This window comes from Coregonus clupeaformis, chromosome 1 (genome assembly GCF_020615455.1).
Source record: "Coregonus clupeaformis isolate EN_2021a chromosome 1, ASM2061545v1, whole genome shotgun sequence".
Lineage (NCBI taxonomy): Eukaryota > Metazoa > Chordata > Actinopteri > Salmoniformes > Salmonidae > Coregonus > Coregonus clupeaformis.
The window spans coordinates 49,081,336-49,104,642 of record NC_059192.1 but is presented as its reverse complement, the minus strand read 5'-3'; the positions used below and the strand labels follow the sequence as shown (position 1 = coordinate 49,104,642).

The window sequence follows — 23,307 nt, the reverse complement described above, 5'->3', positions numbered from 1 at the left end:
CCTGTCATGTCAGGTTGGTGTGGTCGGAGCCCCTGACTCAGGGGACTCTTGTATGTTGAGTCAGGGTGTGGATATTCTATGTTGTATTTTCTATGTTTGTGATCTAGGTTTTGTAGTTCTATGTTTGGCCGGGTGTCTTTCCCAATCAGAGGCAGCTGTCGCTCGTTGTCTCTGATTGGGGAGCATACTTAGGCAGCCTATTGGCAGTTATGGGTTGTGGGATCTTGTTCCGTGAGTAGGCTTGTTTTGGGTGTAGCCTTAGGACTTCACGTTTCGTTGGTTTGTTGTTTTGTCGTGTGTTTATCATTTAAATAAACATGTACGCATTTCACGTTGCGCCTTGGTCTGACCCGTCCTTAAACGAACGTGACATCCTCTATGCCAAAAGAGTCCATCATTGAAACCAGACCCAATTCACTGTGTTGCCTAGGGTCGAGTTTTTTAGAATATTTACCTAAAAAATGCTCATAAAGTTTGATGTACTTGTAGAGTATATTGTTCCAAACAATAAAAATGAACAAAATCAAAAGTGGTTTTGAGATATTCAAATTTTCTATGTTGAATAAATTAATGTGAAAAATAGTTTTTCAGAATCAATACATACTTTATATTTTTGAGCAGGAGTATAATGACACCAAGATGTTGTCTGTATCATGCACAGATCAAAGGGTCTTATAGGAAGCATATATAGGCCTAAAATGGCCACTTTCATCATGCTTTTCTCAAAAATGGTTTGTGATACAAATGTAAAAAGAACAGTCCCAAAATGAAGTTTCTATGTGAGAATTGCCAGAACAATCTGTGGTACCAAAAATATTTTCCGCTCCTGCTGGTGTGGAATCACCCATTAGGCTCATGTTATTGTTTGGTGATGTAGGATGACTGTGTACCTATTTGGCCCTGGTGAATATTTGATAGAAGGGAGCAGGTGGACCTGTGCACAGGGAAAATGAATAGGAGGGTGTGTGCTGTGTTGTTGTCCATTATGTCCTGGGTGTGTCATCTCACCTGCTGTTGTGCTCTCATCATGCCTGAGGTTCAGATTGACGGTGTCGGTATCATCAGATGCACCGCTTGGTAACCTATCCTTAGTGCCACATGACCTGACCGGGGAATAACTACAGACCATATCATGGGCCCTGAGTTTTTTCTGGTCTCCTAGGACTACCATCCTACATTGTCCACTGAGGGAATGAATGCTTACACATGCTAAAATCAGGACAAGAATAGACAGAAGTGCCACTGAGGGAACAGAAACAGCCTCTCTGGTAAACACTGTGCGTGTGTGTATGTGCGTGTGAGTATGTGTGTGTATGCGTGTGTGTACGCGTGCGTACGTGCATGCATACGTGCGTGTGACGCAGACGGACCCCCGTGTGAAAACATTCTCACCATCCTGTCTCCTGTCTGACTTTGTGTGTGTCCTCTCACTGGCTGCATTTACTGATCTTTTTTTCCACTAATTGGTCTTTTGACCATCACTTCAGATCTTTTCACATCAGATCTTTTCAGCGCTGATCTGATTGGCCAAAAGACCAATTAGTGAAAAGATATCAGAATTGGGCTGCCTGTGTAAACGCAGCCTTTGTTGCAGAGTTTATTTGGTGTTTTGTGTTTCCTGCTGAGCTGATACAAACATTCAAACAGTGAATAATATGCATAGCATAGCATAGCAAGCATAAACTTGTCCGAAGAAGAATTGTGATAACAAGGGTGAAGGACGGGGTAACAGCAATATTATTTATAGGAATGTCTCCAAAGCAACTTGATTCAGGATCGGGTTATGCAACAACCTGTAAAGTACATAAAGGTTTATTTGACTCATCAAGAATAGTCTTTATACTCTATACAATCTGCCTGCTATGACAATAAATAAGATCAGTGCCTGTGTCTAAGTATAATTTGCATGCATATTCGTACCTGCATATGTGTATGTGACAATTGATGATCCACCCAATCAAATTAAATGCCCCTCACTTTTCCAGGGCTTGTCTGAAGGGGTATGACACTGAGAAATATTATACCGTTACTGTAATCCGTGTCTTCCATTTTGAAACACCCGTTCTGAGAATTACACGACAGCCCCACTACCTTGCAAATGAGGGCCAACTTCTGACTGGAACTTGATTCCCAAGAATATGAGGAAAGCTGTTGGAATGCTAAGAATATGAACACTAAGCAATATGAAGCCAGTATGCTGAAACCACATTGAATTTCCTGTCCAGCTTCCCTTTCTTTTCACCCAGGGATATGAATCCTGACTTCCTGCCAGTGTCATGTTGGAACATAATGTGCAAATGTTTAAACCACACCCCTTTTATGCAGTCAAATGACCAAATCGCCCTCTAGTGGCCTCATGGGTGGAATGTTATTAATATGTTTAATAATTTATAAACTTTATTTAAAAAAACCTGCTGAAAATCTGGTGTTTCTATGTCAAACGGTTTTGTTATATTTCTGTCTTCTGTGTGGCTCAGTTGGTAGAGCATGGCACTTGCAACGCAAGGGTTGTGGGTTTGATTCCCACAGAGTGAAAATGTATCCACTCACTCCTGTAAGTCCCTCTAGATAAAAGCGTCTGCTAAATTACAAAAATGTATTGAAGTGTAATATTGGAACGCAAATGTAATAGATTTCAACTCTATATCTGACATGGTACAGGTGTCTTCTTTTTTTAAGCTTATAACCATGTGTGAGGTGTATACTTTTTGATTTGTTTAAGACTACCAAGAAACACTCTGTGTGACCCTGATTTAGCCCACTGCAGTAAACACTCTGTGACCCTGATTTAGCCCACTGCAGTACAATCTCTGGCTGTGAGTGCTGCACATATACTGTATGTATGAATGTGAGTGCATCGTGTGTGTGCGTGTTTATGTATGATGTGTGCGTTCGAGTATGTGTTCATGTTTTGAGTGGTGAGTGTGTGTTTTCTTCCTATCCCTGGGGAATCACTCTCTGATGCAAATGGAGGTGCAGGGCATGTGGCTTAAATAAGTAATGGTTCTGTGGTTGTTTTCAGCTGGAGCCAAGCGCACAACTCTGCTTTCACAACTCAACACCAGGTGGCAGTTGGGTGTCTGTGACGATTTTTCTGTCTATTACTGCCACTGCTCTTCTGTTTTGTCTCTCTGCAGATTATCCGTACACCAGACAAAGGGTCAATAAAGAGCCCTGCTTCAATAGCATAGCAGAATGACCATACAGTTTACACCCCATTTATTTCTAGAGGCAGTAATTAGGCTCCACTGCACAGATAGTCTGGTGAGGATGGAAATAGAAAGGGAAAGAAGATAAACGTGTGGGGTGGAGAGAGAGAAAGATGGAGAGAGAGAGGGAGAGAGAACAAGAGAGAAGACAGAATAATAAAGGAGTAGCCAAGAATATCATGCATGAGAGAAAGTGTAAATAATTAAATGAGAAGTCTATTGGTGTGTTTGCCCCAATTTTGTATTGTGTCAGGCTTGAGAATAATTATTATCCCATAATGAAAGAGAATAAAACAAGACATAAACAAACAAGATTTTTGGATTTAAACAAAATTGTATTTATTTCAGTTGTACTGTTTATAAAAGAAGCAGTCTGCTTTGATGCCAACATATATCTTTGTATTTTTGTATGAATGTATGTGTCAGTGAATATGTAACCTCTAATTATTGGATAAATGTGTGTGATAGGTGAATTTTAATTTGTGTGATGTTGTGTTTTTAGTACCAATGAATGTGTGTCTGAGTCTATGTGTCTGGATGTTAGTAAGGCAACATGCAGTCTCATTTTAGATGGCTTCAAAGGACAAACACTGTAATGGTTTAAAAGACCCGTTTAAGTCACTGAAAGCAGACAGATAGGGGAGGGGTCAGAGCACATTGTTGAGTGACCGGAGCCATGGCTTGTATGAAGGAACAGAGTGAAAGCATGATAAGGGGGTTGGAGAAATTGTATTCCTCGAAGACCAGATGTACGGGATGTCAAGGTAATTCAGCTGTCGACTACTTGTATTCACTTCTGAGGTAGGCCTACATACTGAATCTGGAAGTGGGGCCATTATACTTTATCTTTAATCTGATCACATACAAAAACACCTAAACAGATCCTATTTATTGCCTTTCATTGCAACTAGTCAAACACAAGACAAAGGCCATTGCAAACTCCCGATGTAACCTTTCTCTCTTTGATTTCTCTATATAGCAGACCCAGGTTTGGGCGGAGAGACAGCAGGAAACACCACAGACAGTATCTGTTAATGAGGTACATAGTAACCTGTCTGTACTGCAGCCCCATTGCAGGTGCGAGACTGCCTGGGTCATGTGATGGGTCATGTGATAGGGGAGTAAAAAGACAATATGAGGGATGACAGGGAGCTGTTAACCCATAACTCCACCTTCACTCTGACCCTGAACCCTGTTGGGCAACACTTTATTTGGATAGTCTGTAGAGCATCTACAGATGGACTATCTACAGACTATCAGTAACATTTCAACTAACTTTCTACTAACACTAACCTTAACCCTTATCCTAACCCTAAACTCTAACGCTAACGCTAGCCCTAACCTTAACCCTTACCCTCATTCTAAACCTATCCCTAACAATAACCTTAGTAAGCAGTTGCTTATCAACAGATAGCTTGTTGATAGTATGACCATCTGTAGAGCATCTACAGATGGAAAATCCGGACTATCCTAATAAAGTGTGACCCTCTGTTCTGTCATAATAAGGATGAGGGGACATCAGGCATTAAGACACAAGGGGTTAAATTAACACGCTTCAAACACATCTTAATCAACAAACCTGACCAAAGCATACACTGATATAATACATCTACTGTTTAAGTACAGTTATTACATTAGCTCACAGATTGTACACTACCAGTAAGTCTCACATTGCCGAACCTCTAGGAGAGGACTAAAATTATTGTTATGCGAAGTCTTTCTCAATGTCTGTGTATGCATGTGTGAACTGTTTGTTTGTGTATGTGTATGTGTGGTATCATGTAGGGGGATCTGGAGTGGTGGGCAAAGGGTATAGAGGGGTGGGGATAGTCACAGTGGTAAGGTGGGATAATATTCAGGGGTGAGGTACATGGACGGTAAAGGCATAAGGTCAGGAATGTGTAGGGTGTATGGTGAGGGGTGTTGTGGATGGGGTGGATCTTTCAGAATGTTTAGTTTCAATCGAGTCACACAAAGAAAGCATCAGAGGGGACACACCGGGGGTGGGGGTGCTCCCAAGGAACAAGAGTTGACGATGGGAGACGCAGGACAAGCAGCAGCTAACACAGGATTTCTTCCAGAAGAGAGGACGAGGGAGGCCGCTGCAGATCACTGAGGTCAGAACCAACACTCCTGCGATAAGGAGGAGAGAGAAAGAAAGGGTAAATATTGTGAGAGGAGCAGAAGTCACAGATTTCTACTGCAGATGGTATACATCAAAACACTTTACCTTCCAATTAAGCAATTATAATGGATAAAGACTAGCCAATGTGTCTGTTTATTCAGAGTAGTGGCGCAGTGGTCTAAGGCACTGCATCGCAGTGCTAGCTGTGCCACTAGAGATCCTGGTTCGAATCCAGGCTCTGTCATAGCCGGCCGCGACCGGGAGACCCATGGGGCGGCGCACAATTGGTCCAGGGTAGGGGAGGGAATGGCCGGCAGGGATGTAGCTCAGTTGGTAGAGCATGGCGTTTGCAACGCCAGGGTTGTGGGTTTGATTCCCACGGGGGGGCCAGTATATAATAATGTATGCACTAACTGTAAGTCGCTCTGGATAAGAGCGTCTGCAAAATGTAAAATTATCTGGCAGTTTTGGGTGCCACCCTCATTTCGGGCCCCATTTTAAAAAGTGGATGTAATATAAATACTGTATATCAAAAGGTCTGCTTTCAATTTATGAGAACATGTAGTTCCTGCTCTAGGATGTTAGTGAATGATACCCAGGTGTAACAAATCCCCTAGCTCACATCTAGCCCCATATCTGTCACTGTATGGTCATCATGACTGCTTGGGTCTTTGGGCTAAGGCTTTTTCCGATGGCCCCTTGAGTAAAACTCAACCTTTACATGTTAGTAGATCGCCTTCTGTTATTTGAACACTACATCAAATGTCATAGCAATTTTAGGACCCCCTTAAAGCGGCAATCAGCAGTAGAAATAATAACAATGCAGACTCCCCACCCCTGGTTCGGTAAAAAGCTGAGGGATGGGGCTGGAGAAATGTAACCACTCTCAAATTCATAGACAGAGCGATATATACAAGGACTGACTATCCATGATACCTAAATTATAGTTTTAACCATGTTTTCAGGCTATACAGTGTTTGTTTACATGTTATTTGTTTACCAACTTTAAAACAAGCGTATATTTTGAGTTCTGATGGGGTATGACAGTTGAACTAAGCTAATGATGCATTTATTAGTTATATTCGTCAAGAATCAATGGGTACATATAATTAATTTAGAAGTCCAAAAATGGATGTAGCAACTGCTGATTGCCCCTTTAAGCATCTCAAATTAGCATATGGCTATTCCAAGAGGAGATGGATGTTATACCACATTGCTCCTGGTCATACATAAACACATGCACATAAATATACTTCAACACGCAAGCACACACAGAACCCATCCCTCTATATACCTACAAACACACTCACCTACTGTCCTGCCTGCTCAGCTGCCTGAGAGAAGTCACTCTGTGTGGTACAAACAGAGAACGGGATTAGCATGAGAATGAATAGATACCATCCTTACTACTACTACTGCTGCAACCGCCTGTTGCTGCTACAGTGGAGGATGGTGATGACAACTTCCTCTGATGCAATATCCAGCTGAGCATGTGAGTAATGGATTTGGAGGAGGGTTAAGCTGGAAAGAAATTGAGATGTTAGTGTATTTTAACCACGGTTTTGGTTAACAGACATGCACAGGCATCTCTTTAGTAGGGGAGTTAAGGCTTCAATGGCAGAACATGCATTGCAAAATTACTGGCTCAGGCACTTAGGAAAAAATATATGTCATTGACAGTTTCCTCATCAGTTGATTCATGCCCAACAATTACCTTTGCAATCATCTCTACTCCCGGCATGGAATTATGGTAATAGTTTGCTGAATGGTTTAAAGTTTGATTATGATTATTCATGGCAATGGCAACATTGCCTGATTTGGTTGTAGAAATGTTAATATAATTAAACTTATTGCTGTGGGAATAATTATGACCTCAATCCCCAATATTATAATGATTCTAATTAATATGGGCAATAATTCTAGCAAGAACTGACTTTAATCATGTCCTAACCACATAATATAACAGAGACTGAGATTGTGAAAATGAGAATGATTGTGGCATATCATCGGTATGGCTATGGTTGTTATACTTGACCTTGCCTCTACTGTACTCTCTTCCACAAAAGGCTTTTTAGTGCCTTTGAAAATGAACACATAATAGAACCGTGAGAGCGAGATGGAGAGGTTAAAAAAGGAAGGTGGTTGATTGTATACTGCGGAGAGGAGCGATGGAGAGATTGTTAGAGCTGTGAATTTAATTGCAGAGGGATCTTCTTGCTTTACATTACAAAGAGCCTGAAAGAAGAAAGGACACACACACACACACACACACACAAACACAAACAAACATGCACATCAACTTGGTCTCAGAGTATTTCACCATTTAGTATGATATGTTACATTTCGTATGGTATATATTAATTTGTGGACGTCCATCACCTATTTCGTATGATATGTTACGAATTACAATTCGTATTACATGTTACGAATTTGCTAAATTTACAATATGTTATGAATTTGCAAAAACGTACTATATGTTACAAATTTGCAAAACGTATGATACAGTATGTTTGGTATTCTAGCTAGGTGGCTAACATTAGCTAGGCTAGGGGTTAGGGTTAGGGGTTAGGGTTAAGGTTAGGAGTTAGGTTAAAGGGTTAAGGTTAGGGTTAGGGGAAGGGATGGCTAACATGCTAAGTAGTTGCAAAGTAGATCAAAAGTAGGAAGTAGTTAGTTGCTAAAATGCTAAAGTTGTCCGTGATGAGATTTGAACTCTCAACCTTTGGGTTGCTAGACGTTCACGTTATAGGTTAGGAGTTAGGTTAAAGGGTTAAGGTTAGGGTTAGGGGAAGGGATGGCTAACATGCTAAGTAGTTGCAAAGTAGATCAAAAGTAGGAAGTAGTTAGTTGCTAAAATGCTAAAGTTGTCCGTGATGAGATTTGAACTCTCAACCTTTGGGTTGCTAGACGTTCACATTATATGCCCATCCATCCACCCACCCCGACCAACCATCCTACTTTCGTTTTTGCCTTAAGTAACCATCTGTCTTATGTAACCATACCTAATGTAATACTAATTTGAGTGTCACGGATTGACATTTACTATGTAACGTCTAGTCTATGAGACCAGGCTGCGCACATGCACAAACGCACACATGCACTCACACACGCATACCCACGCACTCAGGCATACATACACGTACACTCACCCATGTCTGCATGTTCACCCACAAACACATAATATAGATTTAGTTGAGTGGAATTAAGTCATTTTTCTGCATATCTAAGCATACATCTTGAGATGTCTGTATCCTCCTGACTGGTCATACATTTTTTTAAGAAACTAAAATGTTTCTCTGCATCTCTGCTAAAATCTGGGTAAAAGATGGGTGAAAGGAATGTGAGTCTTATTCAGTACATTTAGATATTGCTTTATTTTCTAAAGTCTGCCAACCTAGTTAGACAAGCTAGCTACTCTAACTTAATTGATAGCCTGAAATGGGTTCTTGCTAGGTAGTTATGAGGTTGGGAGATTGGATCTATCTGGGCTAGCTAAAGCCAACTTCATAAAATTGCTAGGTGGCTATTAGTATTACAGAGAAACAAAACAATTATAATAATTGTATATATATACAGTGCCCTCCACTATTATTGGCACCCCTGTTTAAGATGTGGTCGAGGACTTCCAAAAATTCTCCTTTTTTTTTAAACAACATAGAACCCAAATGCAAAAAAAGAGAAAAATCCAACCTTTTCTTTAAGTACATTACTTTGGTGGTAAAAAAAAAAATCACACATTTAGAAAAAAAAAATCTTGAAATCATGTGTCCCACAATTATTGGCACCCCTAACAATTCCGCTGAAAATTTTAATTGATTTTTTAAAAAATATATTTTTCTGTAGTTGCTAAAGTTGGTCAGGGTATCTAGGAACTTTTAATTAGTAATTCATGACTTCCTGTTTCCCTGGGGGTATAAATATGACGTGACACAGAGGCCTAATTCTCTTACCCATTTGTCAACATGGCAAAGACAAGAGAACACACCATTCAAGTAAGGCAGATTTGTGTCGACCTTCATAAGTCAGGCAATGGCTACAAGAAAATAGCCACTCGCCTTAACTTGCCCGTATCTACAGTCAGAGGAATCATTAAGAAGTTTAAAACAACTGGAACAGTGACAAACAAGGCTGGAAGAGGTCCCAAGTTTATCTTGCCACAACGCACAGTGAGGAGGATGGTAAGAGAAGTAAAAAAAAGTCCTAAGCTCACTGTCACAGAATTGCATCAAAGAGTGGCATCTTGTGGTCACAAAGTCTCCAAAACAACCATCAGACGCTCTCTACATGCCAACAAGCTGTTTGGGAGGCATGCAAGGAAAAAGCCTTTTCTCACTAACACTCACAAACGTAAATGTCTGGAGTTTGCTAAGCGGCACTGGGACTTCAACTGGGATCGTGTGCTTTGGTCAGATGAGACTAAGATTGAGCTTTTTGGCAACAAACACTCTAAGTGGGTCTGGCGTAAAACAAAAGATGAGTATGCCGAAAAAGCACCTCATGCCCACCGTGAAGTATGGTGGAGGATCTGTGATGCTGTGGGCCTGTTTCTCTTCCAAAGGCCCTGGGAACCTTGTTAGGGTGCATGGCATTATGAACGCTTTGAACTACCAGGACATTTTAAATAAAAACCTGATGGCCTCTGCCAGAAAGCTGAAGATGGGTCGTCATTGGGTCTTTCAGCAGGATAATGATCCAAAACATGTGGCAAAATCTACACAAAAATGGTTCAGCAGTCACAAACTCAAGGTCCTCCCATGGCCATCTCAGTCCCCAGACCTCAACCCAATCGAAAACCTGTGGGGCGAGCTAAAGAGGAGAGTGCATAAGAGAGGACCCAGGACACTGGATGATCTAGAAAGATTGTGCAAAGAAGAATGGTCAAAGATCCCTCTCTCTGTGTTCTCCAATCTTGTGAAATGTTATAGGAGGAGATTAAGTGCTGTCTTGTTGGCAAAAGGGGGTTGTACAAAGTATTAACATCAGGGGTGCCAATAATTGTGGGACACATGATTTCAAGTTTTTTTTTTCCTAAATGTGTGATTTTTTTTTTTTACACCAAAGTAATGTACTTAAATAAAAGGTTGGATTTTTCTATTTTTTTGCATTTGGGTTCTATGTTGTTTTAAAAAAAATGAGAATTTTTGGAAGTCCTCGACCACATCTTTAAACAGGGGTGCCAATAATTGTGGAGGGCACTGTATATATATATTTCTTCCTTCTTTTTTTTTCAAGACAAATCTGAGGGGGCACGTGCCCCTGTGTCCCCTCTGGGCATGATGCCTCTGACTGTAATATAGCGGGGACACAGCTGCTGTATCTTCACTGCACTACAAATGACCACAACACTATACTGAAGGTTAACCTTAATCAATTTAAAATTGTAAAGGTATCTATACTCTACCTTTACATTTGTTGCATTATTTCATTTATATGCATAGAAAACAATTCTATGGTCTGTATTCCTTTGAATTCATTGTATGATTTGGGATTGGAAATGTTTTCTCAATATGAACATAAATTCACTTGAGGAAAAATTTGCTCATTTGGAGCACCCTCAAACCAACCAGCACCCAATCACTACTGTAGCCTACTAGCCAGCACCCAATCACTACTGTAGACTACTAGCCAGCACCCAATCACTACTGTAGGCTGCAGCCAGCACCCAAACACTACTGTAGGCTGCAGCCAGCACCCAAGTTGACTGCTTATTACTGCATATTAAGCCATGGTGCTTCAATAATAAGAAGAAGGCAATAAAGGCAGCAAGCATCATGCTGTGCATTCATTCATTCTACTAAACTATCCACCACACACCCTTCCAGAACCAAAACCAGTCACCTCAGGCTTAGCCTCCAGAGCTACAGCTTCTTCCTGTTCCTGCCAGACACCACAGTTATGGGTGGAAAGAGAATAAATAATACAAGTTACCAACAACACGCACAGACAGACATACACAAACATAGAAGACACAGGTAAGCTTTGATCCTTTTACTCAGCATTCCTTATAACAAAGACACTAAAATCAGAAATATGCACACAAACATTAATACGTCAAGTCAACTTGGAAAAATCTGTATTTTTGACCAGGATAAGATTGTTGAAGGATGGACCTGTTGAAGTCTCCTCTCCTGGAATCGCAATGCTGATCTCAAATCTGTTTAAACTGTCTCTAATCCAACCACTTCCAACCGTCCAGCCCACAGTTCCCTGTAGAGGAGAGGAGTTTGTCATCATCTTTACAATATGAAAAGACAGGATGTGACTCACCTGGTTCACCAATCCGGAGTTCACCACTGCATTCTCCATCCCCTCCACTGTTTGTTGAGACAGCTCGTTGGCCCCGGCAACCGTTGCGTCCCCGACAATATTGGCTTGGTCAGTCGTTCTGTGGGCCACTGGGAAAAGGGGACAGGAAGTTGTCATACTCTATCCTCGGAAAAACCAATGTTTCACCTCAGAATTTAGTTTGTGAAAAATGTCTGATCCCTGTATACTTATGAAATGTAATGCAGGATATTTTCTGTGGGTAATGTTGCGCTTACCTGTGTTCACACCTGCTACCATCCCGTCCTTTGTCTTGTTCCCTGTAAAAGAGAGAAACACCCTGCTTAAAAATATGGTAATAAGGGCTAGATAGTTTAAATATCGTTTCTCAAACTCAAAGCGCATAACATTGGATGGGGGCACAGCTTCCAAATCAAAGGCAACATGGAACAACTTAGCGAGGACACCAGGTTTTGTACAATAAACCCAGATCAACATCTCCAGGCTTCCCTAACACTTCAATACTTGATGAATTGGGCACAGAGAAACAGTCTCCCTCTCTAATGGTTATTATATAGGGCCAGATCCTTGGTGTCTGTTCTAAGAGTAATGGGTTCTGCTCAGCTAGTCCAGTATTGTCTGTTCTCTCCCAGGCTCTGCCACAGCACTCTGCTCTGTCTTTCTGGGCCCCCTGGAGCTGAGCCCATCTCTGGCTCACAAAGACTCCTTGAGGAGAGAAAAGATCAGTCATTCCTTCAGCCACAGAGCTGTATGGGTTGAGGCCTGCTGGCCTGCCAAACCCACTCAACCTCCTCAATACAACTGGCATGGAGCATTGGAGTGGATCTCTCTCTCTCTCTCTCTCTCTCTCTCTCTCTCTCTCTCTCTCTCTCTCTCTCTCTCTCTCTCTCTCTCTCTCTCTCTCTCTCTCTCTCTCTCTCTCTCTCTCTCTCTCTCTCTCTCTCTCTCTCTCTCTCTCTCTCTCTCTCTCTCTCTCTCTCTCTCTCTCTCTCTACCTCTACCTCTCACGCAAATCACCAGCACAACAAGCCATTGCTCTGTTTCCCCTGCTGCCCCTTTGAGCCGGGAGTTTTTGAAAATCTCTCCCCGGTCCCCACACACAAACACATTTCTTAAGTCAAGCGTGTCATTGTTATTTCACTCCCTACACGACAATGGGCTAATTTAGTACTGGGGACATGGAAATTGCCATGAGCTAAAGTCCTACTGTCCTATGTAGAACACAGGCAAACAGAGACAGACACAGGAGCCAGGCTATTGTATTGTTAATGCTGTAATCAATAGAGAGGAGGGTAATATCACCAGGCAGCCATCGATGTTGTAACATGAGGTCAGTTTTTGTGAGGAATCTAACATGGCTTCATATCAGCAGAGGGACATTGTGACTGTGGTTACAGTTACCTCCCCTGCACCTGAGATGGTAAATACTGTTACTATGATACATGACTACACACCCACAAAATATCATGTTAGAGTGTTTATATGCAAAGATAACAACTGAAATACAGGACCTCATTGTCTCATCAGAATGTTATAGCATCTTTGATTTTGTATGTAGTAATCTCGGTACCCAGAACCAGATCTCACATGCGTGCTCTCTCACATGCGCTCTCTCTCTCTCTCTCTCTCTCTCTCTCGCTCTCTCTCTCGCTCTCTCTGCTTCTGATTAATCTACAACGTCTTAATCCTTCTATGATACGATGTAACCATAAGAAGAAAAAGGGAGTGGGAAGGTGAGGGGGAGAGAAGAGGATGAATAAGAAATATGACATTTTAACATAATTTATCAATTGAAAGAACACACTGTACAGTTCAGTTATATAATTTGATTAACAAAGGAACACTGTGGCTAAATTAATGAAGAGCAGTACAATCCAGACATAATGGGATCATTACCTCTCATTGTGTGTGTGTATGTATGTGCATACATACGTAGGTAACTGCGTGTGTGTGATGGTGGTAGTGGTAGTAGCAGGGGCGGTGTGTTCAATAGGGCGATATGGGCGACGCACTGCCAAACGGGAAAAGGAAGGGATTTTTTTTCTAATCAATTATATCACGGCAACAGTAGTTATCAGTGTTGTAATCTAGACGTCTGATCTGCCACTAAATGTCCAATCAGGCTAAAGTCGTGCTTCAAATGGCCCCCCCCCCTTTTGGGGCGATTTCAGTCAGGTTGAAAATCGCCCAGAAGTCTCTCATAGACTCCCATGTAAAATCTATTTTTTTTCAAATATCAGAGCTTTCAATACAATCTCTATGGGTTTCTGAGGGCTTGCACTTACGCGCTTACGTCATACGTAACCATGAACGTAACTAAGAAAAGAGCGGGTAGCAGCGTCAATCAATTCACGTACTACTGGTAAGATTGCTATAGCGTTCAGTGCAACTCGATTGTCTCTTTGAAATAAGTTACTTTTTGTCGGCGAACAAATCAAGATAAATTGGCAACGAAACAATTAGGACCTCCCAGACCAAATTTAATAATTCAACAGGTTTCTACTAAAGGCGGAAAGTCCTACACCCGAGGATTTTCCAAAAATTAGTCTGAACGAAAAACCTGGCTAGCAGGCTGCGATGTAGCTAATGCAGTCTTCTGCTACCCCCTGCTTACTCTTTCACCCTGAAGGCGGCACGGCAGACAGCACCGGTTGGACAGCGACTGGTGTGTAACGGACATGCACCATCTTTCAGGAAAGATTAAGAAACATGAGCTGTCAAAGACCCACATGGATAGCTGTTTGAGATTGTCTGCTTTGGGGAGTGAACATTGCCACTCAACTGGATGAGGGATACAGGCTAGCTGTCCGCCGCCACAACGATGAGGTTAGTGTTGATAATCACAAGTTTACTGGAGAACTGAGACCAAGTAGAGACTTTGGACAGGGTGGATATGGTATAATAAAGGCAGTTTATTCAGAGGTAAAGATATCTGGAATCGCGTGCACGGACCCGTTCGTTATCTGAAGACAATGTTTCATTGTGTGCAGACATTTTATGCAATAAATGAAGTAGGTTGAATCTAGTAGTTCTGATCTTCTGATTGGTCCTGATGAGTTGGGCGAGGTCACCTCCAGGCTAGTGTCACTGTTGCATTGGCTCTGAGTCGGGTTCTCTGTCTTCAAATGTTCAGCCTAAGAGAGGGGATTTTTGTGTGTGTGTGTGTTTAACAGTGATGATGTGTGTATGTGTGTGTGTGTGTGTGTGTGTGTGTGTTTAACAGTGATGATGCGTGTGTGTGTGTGTGTGTGTGTCCTCAGAGCAAGAACTCGTGAGTTGGAAGAACTGAGAGGCCTATGGCGTGGGTGTTGTCCTTGGCCACCTGCTGACAAGGCTGACAAGATAGGACCCTTTTGTCCATTGTTATTGGATAGGAACAGAACTTATAACCAGCTCCTGACCTAAATAGATCTTAGCACAACATTTTACTCAACATATCATATTCCATATTCACTATAACAAATATATTTACTACGACATTAGCAAGAACCGCCACATCCTCAGCCGGCTAATCCAGTGTGTGAAGTTTTGCGGAGTGTTTGAGTTAGCTTTGCGAGGCAAAGATGAAACTGAGGGCTCCACCAACCCTGGTAAGCCAACACTTTTGAGATCAGTCAATAAATGCTTCTGGTATTGACTTATATGCTGCCCCTGTCTTCATGTTGTTGCTGGACATATCTTTTTTAAAATGTGTGTAGGTCACCTAAATCATCAGAAAAATTGCCCCCCCTGAGAATTTTTTCAGGAGCCGCCACTGGGTAGTAGTATATTCACGTCTCAGCTGTGATGTGAGGGGACACTCTGGCACACTGTGACCTCTCATCTGTGATTGTGGGAGACAGCCTGTACTGTGGGTTCAAGCTTTTACCCCTCCCTCTCTCTCTCTCTCTCTCTCTCCCTCCCTCCCTTCCCCCATCCTCCTCTCAGCTCAGCACACTCCCTGTCCTATAGCCTCGTGACTGTCTGCCACCCACTCAGGAGCAGCTGAGCATCACACACACACCAATATAGATACATGCCTGCACCATTGCACACGCACACACACACACACACACACACACACCACTATAGATACATGCCTGCACCATTGCACACGCCCACACACGCACGCACGCACACACACACACACACACACGTAAACACCACAGAATGCATCTGCTCAAAGGCTAGTGTGTTATGATACGACCACACCACAGGAGGCTGCTGAGGAGAGGAAAGCTCATAATAATGTCCAGAACAGAGCGAATGGAATGGCATTTGATACCTTTCCACTTATTAAGCTCCAGCCATTACCACCAGCCTCCTGTGGACCACACAGTAGTGAATTCACACGAGACCGCGTCACATGACAGTACACTGCGTACAGACATCAGCCAATCCCGCACTCTCTGAATAGAGTGCTCACACTCAAACAGATGAACGTAGCAAACGAACGCAGGCACGGGCGGGCATGGGCACACACACACACACACACACACACACACACACACACACACACACACACACACACACACACAGGATAAGGGCTCACTGAGAGGCTGTGTAGATAAACAGAGGCAGCAGATCAGGGTTAGGGGGGATTTGTGACAATTCTTCTCCTTTTTTAAAAGCATAATCCATTCTCTCTTACATACTGTAGATGACTCACACAATGTGTTTGATGGAGGCCTGGAGGGGCTTGGCTGTGTGTAAGAGCCTCAGTACGCTCTGCACGCTCAACTGCTCACTTGTTTGATCATAGACAGGCAGAACGGACTGTCAGTCCAGTAATGCATATGTATGTGGATTGGCATCGGGATGCACACTGTGACAGGGATGGGAGGATTTGTACACTGCACCCTTCTCTCTTAGAACAAGGGGAAAGAACAACGAAGATAAACAATAAAGGAGAATAGACCAAAATGAAGCTTGGTCATGCTGATAAGATATCTGGCTGTGCAGTAGAGGTTAAATGATCTCTTTACAGTGCTGTGAAGATCAATACAACAGTGAAATGTGATGGGCCCTGCCCTCTTTGGCTGAATGGCTCCACTAGGTCCTTCAGCAGAACGGGGTGGATGACAGACCGCCTCCGTGTGGTGGGGATGATTTATGATGATGGATGAAGATGGATATGGCCTCCTCTTCTGTCTCTGTTTATTGACATCCAATGAATGATAATCCCACTAACTGGATTCTGAATAATTTTTTTCGTTGTTGGACATAAACTGTAAAACACCAGGAAATCAAGTGATTTTAATTTAAGAACTCTGTTCAAGTATTCCCACGCATAATAGAGAGACGTGATCATATACAAACATAAGCAAGGTTTGAAATTATTATGTTTTAGTCAAATATTATATATGTTTGTGCTTCTTGCGGTCAATTTGCAGTCTACAAATTATTTGTAATTATGTTCCGGCCCCCCAACCATCCGCTCAAGAAAACAATCGGCCCGGGGCTTAATCTAGTTGTTGTTCCATGCAATGCAGAAAGACCGGGAGAAACTCCCAGCGCATACTGTAGGCATTGGCTTAATTGGTTGAATCTACCAACCAAAAATCTCCCACAACACCTTCCCCTTAACCCTCCCCTGTACGTGATTCGCTCAAATTAAATGATGACAAATGCACTATATATACAAAAGCATGTGAACACCCCTTCAAATTAGTGGATTCGGTTATTTCAGCCACACCTGTTGCTGACAGGTGTATAATCTCCATAGACAGCCATGCAATCTCCATAGACAAACATTGGCAGTAGAATGGCCTTACTAAAGAGCTCAGTGACTTTCAACGTGGCACCGTCATAGGATGCCACCTTTCCAACAAATCAGTTTGTCAAATTTCTGCCCTACTAGAGCTGCCCCGGTCAACTGTAAGTGCTGTTATTGTGAAGTGGAAACGTCTAGGAGCAACAACGGCTCAGCCGCGAAGTGGTAGGCCACACAAGCTCACAGAACAGGACCGCCGAGTGCTGAAGTGTGTAGTGTGTCAGAATTGTCTGTCTTCGGTTGCAACACTCACTACAGAGTTCCAAACTGCCTTTGGAAGCAACGTCAGCACAATAACTGTTTGTCGGGAGCTTCATGAAATGGGTTTCCATGGCCGAGCAGCCGCACACAAGCCTAAGACCACCATGCACAATGTCAAGCATCGGCTGGAGTGGTGTAAAGCTTGCCGCCATTGGACTCTGGAGCAGTGGAAACTTGTTCTCTGGAGTGATGAGTCAAGCTTCACCATCTGGCAGTCAGATGGACAAATCTGGGTTTGGCGGATGCCAGGAGTATGCTACCTGCCCCAATGCATAGTGCCAACTGTAAAGTTTGGTGGAGGAAGAATAATGGTCTTGGGCTGTTTTTCATGGTTCGGGGTAGGCCCCTTAGTTCCAGTGAAGGAAATGTTTAACGCTACAGCATACAATGACATTCTAGACGATTCTGTTCTTCCAACTTTGTGGCAACAGTTTGTGAAAGGTCCTTTCCTGTTTTAAGCATGACCATGCCCCCGTGCACAAAGCGAGGTTCATACAGAAATGGTTTGTCGAGGTCGGTGTGGAAGAACTTGACTGGCCTGCACAGAGCCCTGACCTCAACCCCATCGAACACCTTTGGGATGAATTGGAATGCTGACTGCGAGCCAGTCCTAATTGCCCAACATCATTCCCCAACCTCACTAATGCTCTTGTGGCTGAATGTACGGAAGTCCCGGCAGCAATGTTCCAACATTTAGTGGAAAGCCTTCCCAGAAGTGTGGAGGCTGTTATAGCAGCAAAGGGGGGACCAACTCCATATTAATGCCCATGATTTTGGAATGAGATGTTCGATGAGCTGGTGTCCACATAACTTTGGTCATGTAGTGTACTTTACTCAGTAGGTCACGCCCATAGAACTCTATGGTCACTCCCACTAAGGCCAACTTTGAATCGTTGATATCCCAGGCGTAAATGTGTTGTGCTCAATAGGGGACGAGGTTATTAGTGCTGTAACAGGGTCACAGGGCATTCAAGTGGTGAGAGACAGTAACATAGAGCTGGTTCATGTCTCAGTGTTCTGTATGAATCAGTGTTCTAATGTGTCAGTGTTCTTTCTACACTCTTAGAAAAAAAGGTGCTATCTAGAACCTTAAAGGGTTCTTCAGCTGTCCCCTTTGAAGAACCCTTTTGGGTTCAATGTAGAACCCTTTCCGCAGAGGGTTCAAAACTATGAAATAACACATGTAGTAACCAAAAAAGTGTTAAACAAATCAAAATATATTTTATATTTGAAATTCTTCAAAGTAGCTACCCTTTGCCTTGATGACAGCTTTGCACACTCTTGGCATTCTTTCAACCAGCTTCATGAGGAATGCTTTTCCAACAGTCTTGAAGGAGTTCCCATATATGCTGAGCACTTGTTGGCTGCTTTACCTTCACTCTGTGGTCCAACTCATCCCAAACCATCTCAATTGGGTTGAGGTCGGGTGATTGTGGAGGCCAGGTCATCTGATGCAGCACTCCATCACTCACGCCAGGTCTGATTCACACAGTATCCTCTGGACAGTTGATGTTGTGATGTGTCTCTGTGAAGCATTTATTTGGGCTGCAATCTAAGGTGCAGTTAACTCTAATGAACCTATCCTCTGCAGCAGAGGTAACTCTGGGTCTTACTTTCCTGTGGTGGTCCTCATGAGAACCAATTTCATCATAGCACTTGATGGTTTTTGCGACTGCACTTGAAGAAACTTTCAAAGTTCTTGATGTTTTCCGGATTGACTGACCTTCATGTCTTAAAGTCATGATGGACTGTCGTTTCTCTTTGCTTATTTGAGCTGTTCTTGCCATAATATGGACTTGGTCTTTTACCAAATAGGGCTATCTTCTGTATACCACCCCTACCTTGTCACAACGCAACTGATTGACTCAAACGCATTAAGAAGGAAAGAAATTCCACAAATTAAGTTTTAACAAGGCACACCTGTTAATTGAAATGCATTCCAGAAGACTACCTCATGAAGCTGGTTGAGAGAATGCAAAGAGTGTGCAAAGCTGTCATCAAGGCAATGGGTGGCTACTTCAAATAATCTCAAATATAAAATATATTTTGATTTGTTTAACACTTTTTTGGTTACTACATGATTCCACATGTGTTATTTCATAGTTTTGATGTCTTCACTATTATTCTACAATGTAGAAAATAGTAAAAAGAAAGAAAAACCATGGAATGAGTAGGCATGTCCAAACTTTTGACTGGTGCTGTATGTGTCAGTGTTTTGTATGTGTCAGTGGTGCTCAGGGCTGCTCTGTGCTGGGCTTGGTTGGGCTATGTTGGGCTGGGTTGGGCTGGGCTGGGTTGGGTTGGGTTGGGCTGGGTTGGGCTGGGTGGGGCTGGGTTGAGCTGGGTTGTGTTGGGCTGGGTTGAGCTGGGTTTTGTTGGGCTGGGTTGGGCTGGGTTGGGCTGGGTGGGGCTGGGTTGAGCTGGGTTGTGTTGGGCTGGGTTGGGCTGGGCTGGGTTGGGTTGGGCTGGGCTGGGCTGGGTTGGGCTGGGCTGGGTTGGGCTGGGTTGTGTTGGGTTGTGTTGGGCTGGGTTGGGCTGGGCTGGGTTGGGCTGGGTTGGGCTGGGTTGGGCTGGGTTGGGCTGGATGGGGCTGGGTTGAGCTGGGTTGTGTTGGGCTGGGTTGGGTTGAGCTGGGTTGTGTTGGGCTGGGTTGGGCTGGGCTGGGTTGGGCTGGGTTTGGCTGGGTTGTGTTGGGCTGGGTTGGGTTGGGTTGGGCTGGGTTGGGCTGGGTGGGGCTGGGTTGAGCTGGGTTGTGTTGGGCTGGGTTGGGCTGGGTTGGGCTGGGCTGGGCTGGGTTGGGTTGGGTTGGGCTGGGTTGGGCTGGGTTGGGCTGGGTGGGGCTGGGTTGAGCTGGGCTGTGTTGGGCTGGGCTGGGCTGGGTTGGGGCTGGGTTGGGCTGGGTTGGGCTGGGTTGTGTTGGGCTGGGTTGGGCTGGGCTGGGCTGGGCTGGGCTGGGTTGTTGGTTGTGTTGGGCTGGGTTGGGCTGGGCTGGGTTGGGCTGGGTTGGGCGGGGCTGGGTTGAGCTGGGTTGTGTTGGGCTGGGTTGGGTTGGGTTGAGCTGGGTTGTGTTGGGCTGGGTTGGGCTGGGCTGGGTTTAGCTGGGTTGGGCTGGGTTGGGCTGGGCTGGGCTGGGCTGGGTTGGCTGGGTTGGGTTGGGCTGGGTGGGGATGGGTTGAGCTGGGTTGTGTTGGGCTGGGTTGGGCTGGGCTGGGTTGGGCTGGGTTGGGCTGGGCTGTTGTTGGGCTGGGTTGGGTTGGGTTGAGCTGGGTTGTGTTGGGCTAGGTTGGGCTGGGCTGGGTTGGGCTGGGTTGGGCTGGGTTGGGCTGGGGTGTGTTGGGCTGGGTTGGGCTGGGTGGGGCTGGGTTGAGCTGGGTTGTGTTGGGCTGGGTTGAGCTGGGTTTTGTTGGGCTGGGTTGGGCTGGGTTGGGCTGGGTGGGGCTGGGTTGAGCTGGGTTGTGTTGGGCTGGGTTGGACTGGGCTGGGTTGGGTTGGGCTGGGCTGGGCTGGGTGGGCTGGGCTGGGTTGGGCTGGGTTGTGTTGGGTTGTGTTGGGCTGGGGTTGGGCTGGGCTGGGTTGTGTTGGGCTGGGTTGGGCTGGGCTGGGCTGGGCTGGGTTGGGCTGGGTTGTGTTGGGCTGGTTGGTTGGGCTGGGCTGGGCTGGGCTGGGTTGGGCGGGGCTGGGTTGAGCTGGGTTGTGTTGGGCTGGGTTGGGTTGGGTTGAGCTGGGTTGTGTTGGGCTGGGTTGGGCTGGGCTGGGTTTGGCTGGGTTGGGCTGGGTTGGGCTGGGCTGGGTTGGGCTGGGCTGGGCTGGGTTGGGCTGGGTTGGCTGGGTTGGGTTGGGCTGGGTGGGGATGGGTTGAGCTGGGTTGTGTTGGGCTGGGTTGGGCTGGGCTGGGTTGGGCTGGGTTGGGCTGGGTTGTGTTGGGCTGGGTTGGGTTGGGTTGAGCTGGGTTGTGTTGGGCTAGGTTGGGCTGGGCTGGGTTGGGCTGGGTTGGGCTGGGTTGGGCTGGGTTGTGTTGGGCTGGGTTGGGCTGGGCTGGGTTAGGCTGGGCTGGGTTGGGCTGGGTTGGGCTGGGCTGGGTTGGGCTGGGTTGACGGGGGGTCTGACAGTGGAGCTAGCTGCATTAGTCACTGAGAATTGATACGCCCATGATAAATCTCACTGCTGCAGCAGGCAGACAGGCAGGTGGGTGGCACAGCAGAGCTGATCTGAGCTATACTCAGAGTCATAGACCCCTCCCTCTCTCTCCGGCACCACCATACTGTACTGTCAACATGCACATACGCACCCACCTATGTGAACACACACACAGTACAATCACCTCCCAGTGCTCTACAATTGGATTTCCTCATCCATATCCCCCTCTCACATTAAGTGGGTGTACTGTATGTGTAACAGGTGTACTGTGTGTGTGTGTATGTGTGTGTGTGTGTGTGTGTGTGTGTGTGTGTGTGTGTGTGTGTGTGTGTGTGTGTGTGTGTGTGGCGTGTGTCTGTCTGTGTGTGTGTGTGTGTGGGGGGGATTGGAGTAGAGAGATGGGAGCGTGCAAATAATTTTATGACCATCAATATTATTTGTCAATGTTCTGTTGGCCATTACCCACTACATAATGAATAGAGTACCTCAGTACCACTCATCCATACTTTTTCCTCTTTGAACAGAACATCTCTTGCCTGAGGCATATGCAATCTACAGAGAATACATCAATTTCTTCCTCTCCATTGTCTTGCCTTCAGTCCTTTGCCATCATTCTCCTTTTCTTGTTCAACATTCCCTTCCTATCTTTATCCATGTTCCCATCACCAGTCATATTTAGCCCATGCACTGCCTGGTTGTCTGTCCCATTTTATTCAAACCTTGCAGACGGGTTAGTGCACTCACCCATCACTCATCCATCAAATACAAGGACACCAGGAGGGCTTCACAGGATCAAAATGTAAGACAGATTATCCCACATAAAGACTGTGATGTACTATTTTCAGCTAACCCTCTCCAGTCAACCACCTCAGTCTGTCCTCCACACCTTCCCCCATCATCATCACTCCTGTACTCACCCACATACATGACCCCCTCCTTGGTTTTGGCAGCTGCCCCCTCCACTCCTGCCTTGGTCTTCTCTGCTGCCGCCACGACGCCCTCCTTGGCCATGGAGAATCCCTTCTTCAGTGCATCCATGCTGGTCTACTGTTATGGGGCTGTGTCTTTTAGCTGGTAGATGAGGTTGCTCGGTGTGCCCTTCTGTGCCTGCCTGCGTGTGTGTCTGCGTGTGTGTAAGCGCGCCTGAGAGTGTGTCTCTGCGTGGTAGGTGGGTGTGTGTGCGAGTGTATGTGCATGCACTGCTCTTATGAGAGAGAGAGAGAAAGAGAGCGAGAGAGGGGCTGGACTGATCTGGGCTGCTGAGGCAGATTGGGACACCCTTAACAAGTTGAGCAGCTGAGCGAATGAAATGGAGAGAGCGGGAGAGAGGGAGGGGAGAGAGAGGGAGGGACATGGGGAGAGAGATGGAGAGAGCGATGGAGAGAGAGGGAGAGAAGAGGTGAAGAAAGAGAGAACAAGTGGGTGAGGAATGCAGAGAAGCATGCTGCTGTGTTTCTCAGTTATGCTGCTCCATTTCTTCTGCTATTGTGCACACAGAGGCAGAAATACACTCACAGGCTTAGTGGATTATTCAAACC

The 23,307-nt window shown here is 44.9% G+C and overlaps 1 protein-coding gene across 2 annotated transcripts; it reads right to left on the bottom strand.

Annotated features, from left to right (window-relative positions):
- Positions 1 to 4,948: 4,948 nt before the first annotated feature.
- Positions 4,949 to 23,065, bottom strand: LOC121569753 (synuclein). 2 transcript variants are annotated; one of them, XM_041880928.2, is made up of 6 exons: positions 22,687 to 23,065; positions 11,877 to 11,918; positions 11,602 to 11,729; positions 11,173 to 11,211; positions 6,645 to 6,683; positions 4,949 to 5,342 (listed from the first exon to the last, which is right to left on the bottom strand). In XM_041880928.2, the coding sequence occupies exons 1-5, from the start codon at positions 22,805 to 22,807 to the stop codon at positions 6,645 to 6,647; spliced, it is 369 nt and encodes a 122-aa protein (XP_041736862.1). In that variant the 5' UTR covers positions 22,808 to 23,065; the 3' UTR covers positions 4,949 to 5,342. The 2 variants fall into 2 exon arrangements, with proteins under 2 accessions (XP_041736862.1, XP_041736869.1); XM_041880935.2 differs by lacking the exon at positions 11,173 to 11,211 and having other exon boundaries at positions 22,687 to 23,061.
- Between the last annotated feature and the right edge of the window lie 242 nt (positions 23,066 to 23,307).